Source organism: Lates calcarifer, linkage group LG4, assembly GCF_001640805.2.
Source record: "Lates calcarifer isolate ASB-BC8 linkage group LG4, TLL_Latcal_v3, whole genome shotgun sequence".
Classification (NCBI taxonomy): domain Eukaryota; kingdom Metazoa; phylum Chordata; class Actinopteri; family Centropomidae; genus Lates; species Lates calcarifer.
Window position 1 is genome coordinate 24,256,580 of NC_066836.1, and position 12,572 is coordinate 24,269,151.

At 38.6% G+C, this 12,572-nt stretch overlaps 1 protein-coding gene and 1 non-coding gene across 2 annotated transcripts in view; one reads left to right on the top strand and one right to left on the bottom strand.

Moving 5' to 3' along the window:
- Positions 1-54, top strand: part of trnad-guc (transfer RNA aspartic acid (anticodon GUC)) — a 72-nt gene extending 18 nt beyond the window's left edge. Inside the window, exon 1 of the tRNA in view lies at positions 1-54. This exon is cut by the window's left edge and continues 18 nt beyond it. This is a non-coding gene — a tRNA (tRNA-Asp).
- A 5,470-nt stretch (positions 55-5,524) lies between these two features.
- LOC108896698 (choline transporter-like protein 5-A) overlaps positions 5,525-12,572 on the bottom strand; it is a 31,219-nt gene continuing 24,171 nt past the window's right edge. The window contains exons 11-22 of the mRNA XM_018695924.2: positions 12,022-12,153; positions 11,373-11,472; positions 11,142-11,234; positions 10,860-10,947; positions 9,958-10,226; positions 9,719-9,813; positions 9,505-9,608; positions 9,309-9,382; positions 8,925-8,995; positions 8,715-8,803; positions 8,328-8,412; positions 5,525-6,892 (exon numbers count right to left, since the gene is read on the bottom strand). Of these exons, the coding sequence (XP_018551440.1) occupies positions 6,801-6,892; positions 8,328-8,412; positions 8,715-8,803; positions 8,925-8,995; positions 9,309-9,382; positions 9,505-9,608; positions 9,719-9,813; positions 9,958-10,226; positions 10,860-10,947; positions 11,142-11,234; positions 11,373-11,472; positions 12,022-12,153 (1,292 nt within the window). The 3' untranslated portion in view covers positions 5,525-6,800. The remainder of the gene's footprint in view (positions 6,893-8,327; positions 8,413-8,714; positions 8,804-8,924; positions 8,996-9,308; positions 9,383-9,504; positions 9,609-9,718; positions 9,814-9,957; positions 10,227-10,859; positions 10,948-11,141; positions 11,235-11,372; positions 11,473-12,021; positions 12,154-12,572) is intronic.

Sequence of the window (12,572 nt, forward strand, 5' to 3'; positions counted from 1 at the left end):
TGAGTATCCCCGCCTGTCACGCGGGAGACCGGGGTTCGATTCCCCGACGGGGAGGTTGTTTTTCTTTTTCAACTTGTTTGTGAGGCACAGACATAAAAACCCGATCATTCTTACAGTTAGTTTTACCCATTGACAGTGACGTCTGTAAAAGAGTTGGACCATGGAGCTTAAGGCTACTTTTGGGAGTTTTTGTGTGAACAGATTAGAATAAGATTAGATTAAGTACTTAACCCTCTGGGGTCCAGGCCACTTTTGTCACTGTACTTCTGCCTCGAACCTCTTACTATTTAAAGAACAGTATAAATCCAATACTGAAGAGACAAACAAGATATCATTATTGTCAGCATAACCTGAGCTATTTAAATATGTTTGTCTCTACAGTGCCACATGACATTATAAATAGTTCTAAGACCATAAACCCAAAAGAAAAAATAAAACAGAACTAAATTTTATAAAATTTTATTCATTTATTCATTTTTATCAGAAAAAACTATGTACCAGTCTAAATCCATGTTGGCCAAGGTCTCAAGTAACAAACAAAAGAAAAATTAAGTCTCTAGTGCACCCTCAGGCATACATATACATTTGATTAATTTGGACAGGCTGAAGTTGGCAGTTGTCTTCCAGATCTATGAAGTAAACTTCCCTTTTCTACTATGTTTCCACAGTAATCCATGCATGTGGACTTGCAAAGACTGTGGCAAGTCATATTTGAGAAGATCCCATCTACTAAAAAACTGTAAAGTTGATCATCGCCGTTATGGGCAGGGCCAGGCCTATCCTTGTACCTATGAGAATTGCCCATGACTTGGAAAGCTCTACTGACCCATCTCAGCAAGTCCCATCCTACTCAACAGTCCTCACAAAGGAATACCATTCCACTATCCAAGTGTCATATTTGTGACAACAATCAACTCTCAGAGGATGACTATTTTCAACATATTGGGAGACATTAAAATCATGAAACAGTATGTATGCTTGCTGGTTGCTCATACAAAACAAATCTTTATGAGGCTTTTCACACTCACAAATGGAAAAAACACCCACACATACATCCCATACTATTAATGATTTAAAATGACTGAAAATGATTTAAAACCTGGAATTGTTGATGGACCTGTTGATAGTTGTGCTATTGAAGAACCTTGTGGAAGGGATACCACTGAGCCATTAGATGAAGATTCACCATCTGGAGAATTTCCTGATGAAGAATTGACAGACTTTACAAAACATATTGAACAAAAGTTAGCCTTAGTCTTATGTAAATTAGAAAATGTTTTTCTAGTGCTATGTGCAGTTATCAATGACCTACTTGAAGAGTTACAACATTTAATATATGATATCAATATTTTGAATTAATATCCACACCGTAAAAGAAGCCATCTATGTTAAAGTAGAGAAACCATCTCTAAACCGAGGAGGAGGTCTAAGACACCACCTATCTCCAATATACAATACCGCCCTTTCATCCCTTCCCAGGAGACTTAACAATTTGGCCTCTAGGAAAAACAACCTCTCACATGTGACTCCAACGACTGTCGTTACAACACAATGGGACACTAACGAAGTTGAAACTATTGGTTTCTACCAACGACTGTCAACCTAACGACTGTCGTTGACACATGGAACACAAAAGAGCCGTGACATCATCGGTCTGGTGAAAGCCCCCCCACAGAGGTTACATACTTGGGTCTCCACACCAAAAAATCAGTTGGACCAGTCCCAGCCTGGTCAGATGCGAACACGAACTGATGAAGCCTCTTGGATGAGAGGTGAAACGTCTTCCAGACTATAACTAAGTCCAGTTGCTTTCGATTAAACCTTTCTTTGGATAACAAAGGCCTAAATATTACAAAACACGAGAAACTGTAACAGCAAAACATAACAGCTACGACTGAAGCATATGTCACTGGTTATACACAGAAAAGTGTATGAAGAGCTGTTTAAGGAATATGAATCAGGAAAGATAAACGTTGACACTGACGGCACTGTCTGTAATGTTGCGTATTTGGAGACGCTTTCTATTAAATGCTTGATTACAGACATTTTGGTTCTATGAAAACATATAGCATAATTCACGTCTGTATAAGACTTTAAAATCAGTGATGAGTGTTGGAAATTAATCACATTACCATTTCCCTTTTGTACCTTATTCACATCTGCCATATTGACAACACTTTGGGGAAGTGTGTTATTCATTACATTATGATTATTGCTATATAGCACTGAACAGTTACTAATATTTCTTGTCATTAATGGCTGATGGGAAAGTCTATGATGAACATTATTAGTCTACCTAAACAGACATTATCTTAACCTCTCACATGCTCTGGCTCATCGAAGAGGTCAAGAATGTGTGTGGATTAGGAGGATACATAAGGCTGCACTACAAGGACACTGATTTTGGGAACATGTTTGTGAATCTCACCTCTACAGCTGTTATTAAGGACCTTACAGTCATCAAATTGTCAAAGGGTACAACACTGTTGTGTCACAGACAGTGACGATGTTGCTGAGGCACTGACAAAGAAGCACCCCTGCCTTAGAGAACCAGGTTCTTTCGATGAGAGCTATGGATGGAAACAAAGACTCAAGATAAAAATGGCCAACTACCAGACTCTACTGAAGGCACACTGCACATCTGATGAGCTCACAGTGAATTCTTTGAAATCAAAGTCTCTGGAGGAGGGGGCCTATCCAGCAAAAAAATTTGAAGAGACCTAGATGAGGTGAGGTGAACCATTCTCCATCATTACCGAGTGGTGAGACTCCAGAAACAGAAATCGACAAACAATAAAAGGACAGGTGGCCTGCTCAGTAATTGATCAGTAATTGGTCAGTCTGCCTGGAGTGGAGTTGCACAGGCCTGACACTTTGGGTAAAATAGTTCAATTCACACATTTAGTTATCTAAAAACAGCCAAAAAATATTATCCCCAGAACTCCGCCAGCGATTATGACATGTAAACATTACAATATTTTTTGTTGTGTATGTGTTAGAAGGACATCAGGTTTGGAACAAAATTATGGAGCTAGAACAGTGACATTAAGATTTGGCATTGAAAACAAAACCCAAATTGAAAAAGGAAAATACAGTGGCTTACATTTACGTTCATTTATTTGGCCGACACTTTTGTTCTAAGTGGAATACAACTGAAATGCCTTTGGGAATAAATGCCCCATGCCTCGTTTACAGTTTCACCTTTCACCTGCCATGAGACTTGCAGTTGAGTAACAGTTTATAAATTTTTATATACACATACTAGAGACTACCCATCCTCGGATAAGGGACCACATTAGGTATGTCATCTTTAAGTTGAGGCACTGTCTGTGCATTCCCCTATGACTGTTAACTGCCACAAGATGCTTGACTATGTTCACTACCAACTAAGCGACTTTACCTGTCTGCCATTGGATGTGGAGCAGGTGGACTTCAGTGGATTTATAAGAACTTGTTTTTCTGAAGACCATTACCTATAGGGACTGATGAGGACTGTGAGATTGATCTATACAGGAACTTAGTGTAATAAATATAGTATAGTTAGTATAACTATACTACAGTTACCACTGCAGATATATGTTGGAGGCTACTTCTCATCAGCCACAAAATGTTGGGTTCCAACATTTTTTAAAATGTTGTATCTTACCATGAGTCCTTGAATCCTGGCAGGTCATTGGGTTTAGGATGCAGGATTTACTGGTGCTCAGGTTAATTGATTATAACTTTGAAAATGTACAGGTCCTTCTACTCATTTTTTCATTACGTACATTATTACAAAATGAGTACACCTGCTTTCAGTAGGAAATTCTTGGCACTTGTCTATCTTTAAAGTGACAGGCTATGATTTAAGGAAGGATTTTCACAAGTCACAACAATATCTTGCTCTAGCAAAACATTTTATGCACCCATGATGCTGAAGTTGGCTTCTGATTCCCAGTTTTGATTCAGAAGTTTGGGGAATTATGTTTTCTTCACCTGGATAACACTGGGTAAGCTGTAACTTAAAAAGCCCTAAGTTTACACTTTCAGATTAGATTCCAGTAAATGTTATAAGCACAATTTCAGATTTGTTAAACCCTCATCATGTTTGTGAAAACACAAAAAAGCCAGACCACATCAGACCAGTCTCACTCAAAAGCCAGTATGCTTAGACTTGTTAAATCTGCAACATCAACACTATGCTTAAGAAATTGTGATAAATGAAAACATCATCTTAACATACAGTTACAGAAATATGTGAGCAACAATGCTCATGCAGATAAATCCACAAGCCATAACTTGATAATAAGCCACACAGTGATAAGAATGCACATTTTAGCTCAACCTAACTTAATGATCAAGCTTTGATTAGCAGCTTAGATTAATAATGCATGTTGTCTTCTATTTGATCTGGGATTTGTCACTTATCTGGAGAATGACAAAAATATGAGGAAAGAACTGCATCATTGTGGTATTTCAATCAGCAAACCACAAAGTTTGGATAAGTGATAGAGTAGTTGGTATTTGAAATGGAGCATGCATACACTGGACATAAACATGAATTGCTGTCATTGATGATTAAAGTTTCTTTTAAAAGGCAAGAGTTCTTGGAGTTCTTTTGGATTTGTGTCTTTTTCTGTTCATATCTTTCCTCAGATGTCTACAGATGGTCTTCCTGAGGGAGCTGGTGATGTGATAAGGACGAGCCAGTGAGCCATTGTTCATCTCCTGGTCGAGCACTGTATAGTGGGGGGGAAAAAAGTTTCACACATTTTCTTGTAGGGACATCCTTTCTCTTTGTCAGGGTGTACAACATTGGGCATTAAAGGACCAGTGTGTAACATTTACATTGCTCTACTTGCAGAAATGGAATATAATATACATGTTAATGTTTTTCTTAGTGTATAATCGCCTAAAATAATAATCACTGTGTTTTCCTTCACTTAGAATGAGCCAGTTATATCTACATAAGGACTAGTGCCACGGGTATTGAGTTAGTTGCAGTCTGCATTCTCACCACTAGATGCCACTAAATCCTACACACTGCTCCTTTAAGGTTCAATCCCTACAATAAAAAGATGCAAACCCACAATGGTACGAAACATATGTTGGTGTTCTCATCATGAAAGTGCTGTTCCTTTCCTGTTTGTACCATTTCAATCACTTACCAGGTGAAGTCAGTGTATCAGATCTTAAGCATAGTTTTAACCATTGACCTGTCTGCTCTAAATCTTTACCAGATCTTTATGTCTGGTTTCATCACAAAAACTATCGTGTAACATTTTAGTTACCAGTTCAGTAACAGGTTAAACTCTATGAGATTTAGAAAACGGAAGATTTATAAGATAGAACAACACACATTAAACATTACGTGCTGTATGCTGTTCTGTCTTACAAGCTGCATGGGCCTGTGACACAGCATGATTTTTTTGTCTTTTAATCATTCCAACTAAATTCTGTAATTTCAAATGATTTTTAACATCACTTAGATTTTTTTAAATTAACAGTACCTTTTAGTTTTAAGTGTTGAAGACAGGCATTTTTTATTATTTTTTAATCAAGAAATGAACATTGTATTATATTTTAATCTGTTTCACAAATAAAAAAAAACACATTACCAATACAAAAATGAATCCATCTTATAAAAATGTACAGGGAGTGTTGGTTTTACATAGAAAAAGACAAACATTTTTAATATAGTGACTGAAACGGAAAAGTGTTTTCATCATGCTGTGGTGAAATTTGGCCACATAATATTCAAGATATGAGTTGTCTCTGTGTGAATTCATCTCTTTAGCATAATTTGCTCAACTTCTCCTGTCACATCACAAAAAATGGATTGGCAAGATCAGAAATCTGAAAAGAAAACACTACCCCAGAATTCTACAAAATCTTGACAACCTGACTCTTGGTGTCTAGAAAGGTATAGATCTCCCTCTGCTGTACAGTGATAAAAAGTTAAATCAGAGGTGGCAGTTTCCCCTTTACATCCAAATATTGTGGAACATAAGTGAACAATGTTTGTGACTCTTTGACTGTGGTTATTGGTCGGAAACACAGGACTGAATTTATAGCACCTTAAGGATGTTTGTCCTCAGTGAGGCTGACTGTTGAACCTCCATGTGTACATGCTACTGTCTTAAAGTGTGGGAGCAAAATTTTGTGTCTGTGTGTGTGTCCTGGATTTTAGTCTCTGATGGAATTGTTTGTAGGCCACACTCATTTCCACACTAAACTGAACCGCAATACAAAACAAAAATGTCTTCATTTGAGGGTATAAACATTACTTTCAAGGACCCTGTCTGACCACCAGTGGTACAGTGTCATAAACCTCCCATATCATTTCAGTAAGTTACTGCATTGGTGCAGCAGGATGACACTGCAGAGGGCTTCAGAAGAAAAAACACAAGGAGCAGTCTGCAAATCTTGGTCCTGGCTTAAGCAGCTGCCTCATTTTAAGATATGTTTCCTGATGTCTCTGTTATGATGATAAGTTTTGAAAAGTCTGAATGATTCTGATTTTACTAGTGGTTTCTGACACGGTGTCACTCCTGTGTCTTAACGTATGTTTACTAATAGTGATCGGCCATTTTGAGTTTGAGCTTTGCAGAAATAAATAGATAAAACTTCTAGGGCCTTCAGGATCTCCAAAAAAGATCAGACCCAAAACTGTCCAGTGTCAGTGTGGGGACCATGAAGTCTCTTGGATTTGGCTGGGTGATGTCTATCCGGGGCTGTTTGTCTCTCACAGATTGATAGAGACTGACCAGACTGGCAGCTGATGGAGCAGAGTGGATAGGAGGACAGTATATCATTGCGCATCACTGACTGGATTTTCCCAGAATTCTGTGCAGCTCTGGAGACATGAGGAAAGGTTTTTCTGAACTACCATCATTCCTCTCCAAGTCATCACCTGGTTGGCCCAATAAATGGGTGGATGGATCAAGGGTAAGCATGGGAAAAAAGCAGGTATGGATGGATTATGGTAAGTGGGTGGATGGGCAGGTGTATGAATGGTATAATAGAATGGTAGGAGTCAGTGGTAGAGGTTGAGGTCAAATGTGAAATCAAGTTATATGGATGGGAAGTAGTACAGCAGGATAGCAGGGTGGTTGTAAATGAAGAAGAGACAAAAAGATAAGAAGAGGTTAGTGTTGTTTAACAGCCAAATAGAAAAGAGATGCCTATAGTGATTAAAGACTTGCAGGATTCATTTAAATCAATGTGTGAACTTGTGACTATTTGACATTAATTACATCAACTACATTCAAAGGCTTAATATGAAGAACCTCATATATTTGCTTGTGCACAGTGTCAGTACAGATATCACTGCACATCTGTAATAGCTGCAAGATATTGATTTTTCAAATGCTCTATTTTTCTCGCTCACTATGTTGTAAGTTAAAAATGACACTCAAAACTGTGTTTCCTTGAGGGGAAGGCATCCTAAATCATATATTTAACTTGAAAACAAATTGAAACAGAATGTTAATGAATTAATACATTTTGTGCTATTATGACCATTGGAGTGTGTTAAAACAGTTTGTATTCAGTACACAATCTATCTATACTAAACTGACAGTCAATGCATCACCTTCAAAATGTGAAAATATTTTACTATATGTCCTCTCATAACATTGTTCTGTTTAAAAAAAAAAATTAAAGTGATGCGTTTTCATTGACTGTATTTTATTTGTCTTAAGGTCTCTACACAGACGCGCAATGCAAATAAACAATGCAAAAGTGTGCTAAAACTCGCGTGTGAATATACACGAGCTGAAGCTCCACCACAGCTGGGTCTGGAAATATTTTAGATGTTGGTGGGCCAGTTTGAGGTGCTGCTGGGGATGATAGCAGCGTTTCTGAGGATGCAGACAACCAACTACTGGGACCCTTTGACCAAGAGCAGCCCCTGGCAGTCTATGTGATTGTGATGCATTTGTTCGTGGTGTGAAAGGTCAGAAAAATCAGCCTCCTTCTTTTTCACCATGTAATACTCAAGTTCTGTGTGAAAGTACTCATGACAAAAACAACAGTGAGAAAAAAATGATTGATGTGCGAATCAATCGCACAAAAAAGGTCCCCAGTGTCCAAAGACCTTTACAAAACAGTAATGTACTAAAATAGTGATGACAGGGGCTCGCACAGTGGTGCAGTGGTTAGCACTGTCACCTCATAGCAAGAAGGTTCGCATGCGCTGTGCCTCTCTCCGGGTTCCTCCCACAGTCCAATGGACTGCCAATCCGTACAGGGTGTACCCCGCCTCTCACCTAATGACAGCTGGGATGACAGCCCCCCACCCCCACCCCGGTATGGCGGATGGATAGAAATGACAGTATTGTACTCACAGAAGCAGAGGAAGAGTGTGTCGACACACATGGCATAGACGCTGAAGAAACCATGAGCAATGAGGTAGGCACCTATCACCACAGTCTGATGTGAAAAACAGAGAAGTTAGGGGGGGGGACAGATCTGATTACAGATGATAAGAAACCTAAGACATAATCATTGTGACTTCTCATTAGTTTTGGGTTAATTTGCTCTAAAAATCACAGAACAGAAGCCAAACACCCAGGAAGTGTTGTTTGTATAATTGTGTCTTAACAATGTTCTGTATATATTTTATGTCTGTCCTTGTATTTCCATGTCCAGTTCACTGCTTGTCGATATAATTAATTCTCCTGTGGATTACTGGTAATATCGTTATGAGTGTGTGTGGTGTTTGTGAGTCTGACCAGTAGGGGGATCCAGTAGTAGTTGAGATTGGGTACTTCATCCTGGATAACTGGGATCTTCCTAGTGAAGAGGAAGAATGCAAACAAACCTGAAACACACGTGCGCACACACACATACACACACACACACACATATATACTTAAATGAAGGATGTACTTGGATTTCAAAATAAGAACACATTCATCACTGGAAAGTGTAATGTTACTTACCAACTCCTCCTGCTATCAGCACTTTGCCCAGAAACAACAGAAAGTCTGTCACTCTATCCAGAACTGCAACCCTGTAGGGACAGAGTCAGAAAGTTGTCACTTATTTAATGTACTCAAAACACAGTGCCAGTGTGCTGCTTATAATCTCAGCCAGAGAAAATGGTAACATGCCTTGATTGATTGGCTATATGCCACTCAATCAACAAAAGGAAAGTATTTTAACAAGGCATTAATTATCATAAACATCCTCTCCTATAGAGAACAAAGTAACTTCACAAAAATGTATAAATGTATCCGCACAACCCCCCCCCAGGAAACAGAGCTTTCAAAAGGCCCAGAAAGAATTAATGTAGACTACTTTGATAATGCATTGAGCTTCCTTACCTGACCACATTTCTCATTAACAGGAAGAAGGCCTCTCTGGCTGAGGTACAGAAGTTCTTACCATAGACCGCCACCTGGTGGAGGATAGACAAAACACAGCTATCACAATAACACAAGGTTGTTGTTGACAAAATGAACAGCGGATAGATAGCATACATACCACTCATACTAAAAAGTACTACTTTAACCAGCTTACCATGATGTACGCATTATGGTTCATGTAGCGTATAAATTTCTCCAAACACCAGAAGCAGCATCTCAGACAGCACATTATGAATCTGGACAGGCTGTTGTCAACTCCTACATGGATAAATATGTACAAGATCAGTATAGTGATAGTGACAGCAGTTACAGTAGTAGTAAAGAAGTAAGGAGAAATTGTATGTGTGTGTGTGTGTGTGAGTGTAAACCTTTTAGTTTCTGCTCCATGTATTCCAGTATAATCCGCAGAAGTTGGACAACTGAAAGAATTAGAGCTCCAAACGCCAAAGACCCTGTGTGATACCTGAGATACACAAAGAGCTGTTACTGCTGCTGTTTCTCTCTGTTATGAATTTCCAACTTTGGATAAGAGATAAAACTGGGCCAATTTTGCACACAATCTGACAAATGATGAATCCCAGGCTTGGTCCTAAGAGTATGTTCTGACCTGATAGCCCTACTGAATGATGAAAAGAGTGGACATGGTGGGATGTCTTGAGGCTTCCTCTTGGCCCAGTAGTAGCTAGCAAACGTCCCAGCCAGGGTGCACTGCTCCAGGGCCAAGCTGAAGTTGACCAGCCAGAGAAAGACCAGTAGGTTGGACAGCTGCAACAGGAAGAGGTAGTGGTGGTAGGATGTCTCCCCGCCATAGAAGGCAAACAGACACTGAGAACCCAGACACAACGCTGATCTGGAGATGTTGGTCCTGTTAAAGGTCTGACAGAGACATGAGGGGGATATTTATTTATTACAAATAGACTTGTGCAGTTTGTGAATAACCCTAACCCTCTCATTTATTCATATATTATTGATATAATTAAATCCAAATCCACAGCACTTGATAAAGTTACATTATTTTGCCTTTTTATAAATGTCAGTGCGCTTTCCTACACGTTTTCCTAATGTGTCCAAACTATTTTGTTCCTGTTTCTTGTCCATTAATTTACTCCATAAATATGTTTTTTTTCCAAGAACCAGTAACATTTTGAAGGTTACTTTTGATTTGGTTTTAGTTTTGTTTTTGTGGTGAAAAATAACTAACTTCAAAACCAGTCACATTTATGCAGCAATTTTTCCAGGTAGACTGAAGATGAACATGAGCTGAGCTGCAGACAAAAAACACACAGGGCATGAGCCCAAAACACAAACATTTTAGCTGCTTTTCTGTTATTTTACTAGTGTGAATGTGCTGCAGACCTGTAGTAAATATGGAGAAATGCACTTTGACAGCGCCCCACATAGGCCTAAAACCATCGTAAATACACTCATTCCTAAATAAGATGTATGACTTTGTCATGACCACAAAAAGCAGAAAGATAAAGAAATGAAATTGAAGACTATATGCTGTACCTCAGGACTGCAAGTACTGTTGGCATAGGGGCAACTCACATCAGGAGACATCACTTTGTAGATGGCTTCACCTGAGGATGCTAGGTAACTGGTTTCACAGTGATAGTTAAAGACACATTTCACAAACTGGTTAGAAAGCTAGTGATATAGAAACTTTATCATAAATGTGACTTCTGCAAATGAATCCTTAAACTCTGAACCACAAAAAGTCAAACATGAAATGTAGAATGTGTTCCTGTTTCCATTCAGCCTCTTGTTGCTTGTGACCACTCTGAAGGATACACAGCAGTCACTGCCCAGTAGGAGATGCAAATAGTCAATAAGAGAAAGGTGACAACTGGAAAGAATAGTGTGGACATGATGTGTCCAATGGCTCTGCAACACAAAGAACAAACAGCTGTGATTATACAATATATTTTCATAAAAAAAAGAATAATTTAAAGGACAATCACACATCTAGTTTTTGTGATGTTGCTTTGCTGTTGCTGTTTTTGCTGCCTTCAGAGGTCATACTTGCTAGCCTCTCTGAGCAGGGCAATAGCCACTTGGACTCTTCTCCTTAAGAATATCAACATCGCCAAGAAGGAAGCTTCCGTTACTCCCAGAGACACCACTGACAAACACAGACAACAGATAGTTTAAGTTCACATTTTCATGACTAAGGTAGTTGCAGTTTCATTTGTTGCGTTTTTACCCTCTGCCTTCCCCCAAGTGAAATTCAGTCGTGACAAATTATTTGATTCCCATCAAAATAATTTAGTGATCTCAGTCTGAATTACTACAGCTCCCTTCCACACCTATCCATACAATAAAGAATGTATATAATTTGATATCTTGTTGGACGTGCAAAATATGGAGGAGAATTTGCTAAATCACAACCACAGATTAAAACAAAACCATTTTTTAAAACATATTTAGTGCACAAGTTATAACTTCTTGCCCTGTTGTTGGACTGTTGTTGGTTGGAATAACTAGTAACTTGAATGTCCATGAGTGAGTGAGTGATAGAGTGATTTTAACATTAACATAAACAGAACGTTCAAGCTCTTTTAAATGTTACAGAGATCTTAATTAAAGAACACGGACACTAAATATATAAACAGAAGAATCTGGATAATACTGATGGACAGATTCCCTGTGCAATCTGACGAAACAGACTTACATAAAATGATCCATGTCTGTCTGAGTTGAAGATAGACCTGAAGGTCAGTCTGCAGGCCGACTTCTACAATGGCAACCTCAGAGCCTGGTCTGTGTTTGAGCTGGGACCACTCCACAGAGCAGTACCACATACCTGTACACACACACATACACATTCAGTGAGGACTTTGAAAAGAAAAATGGTAATGGGAGGTTTCATAATTATCTTCACTGCCAGTGCAGGAATGATTCCTAAAAGCCAGTAATAAATTAGCATCAGATTAAATTAGATTAGATTAAATTAAATAGATTGTTCAGTAGATGTCTGAAATAAGGTCTGTGGTTAACACAAGCTCAAGACATTTTCACATTTTATTCTTTAACAGAACATATGTCACTAAATACCACACTTGATGTTTTTAAGCTTTCGTGTGTTTAAAAAAATGCAGAGGATGTCAACGTCATAATGCCAAAGTTTAAAGTGATCTACTGACCAGCCCACCTTTACAGCCTTGTTGCATTTATACTCTCCTGCAAACTGTTACATACATTCTAAGAAAGGCTTTTGTAGAG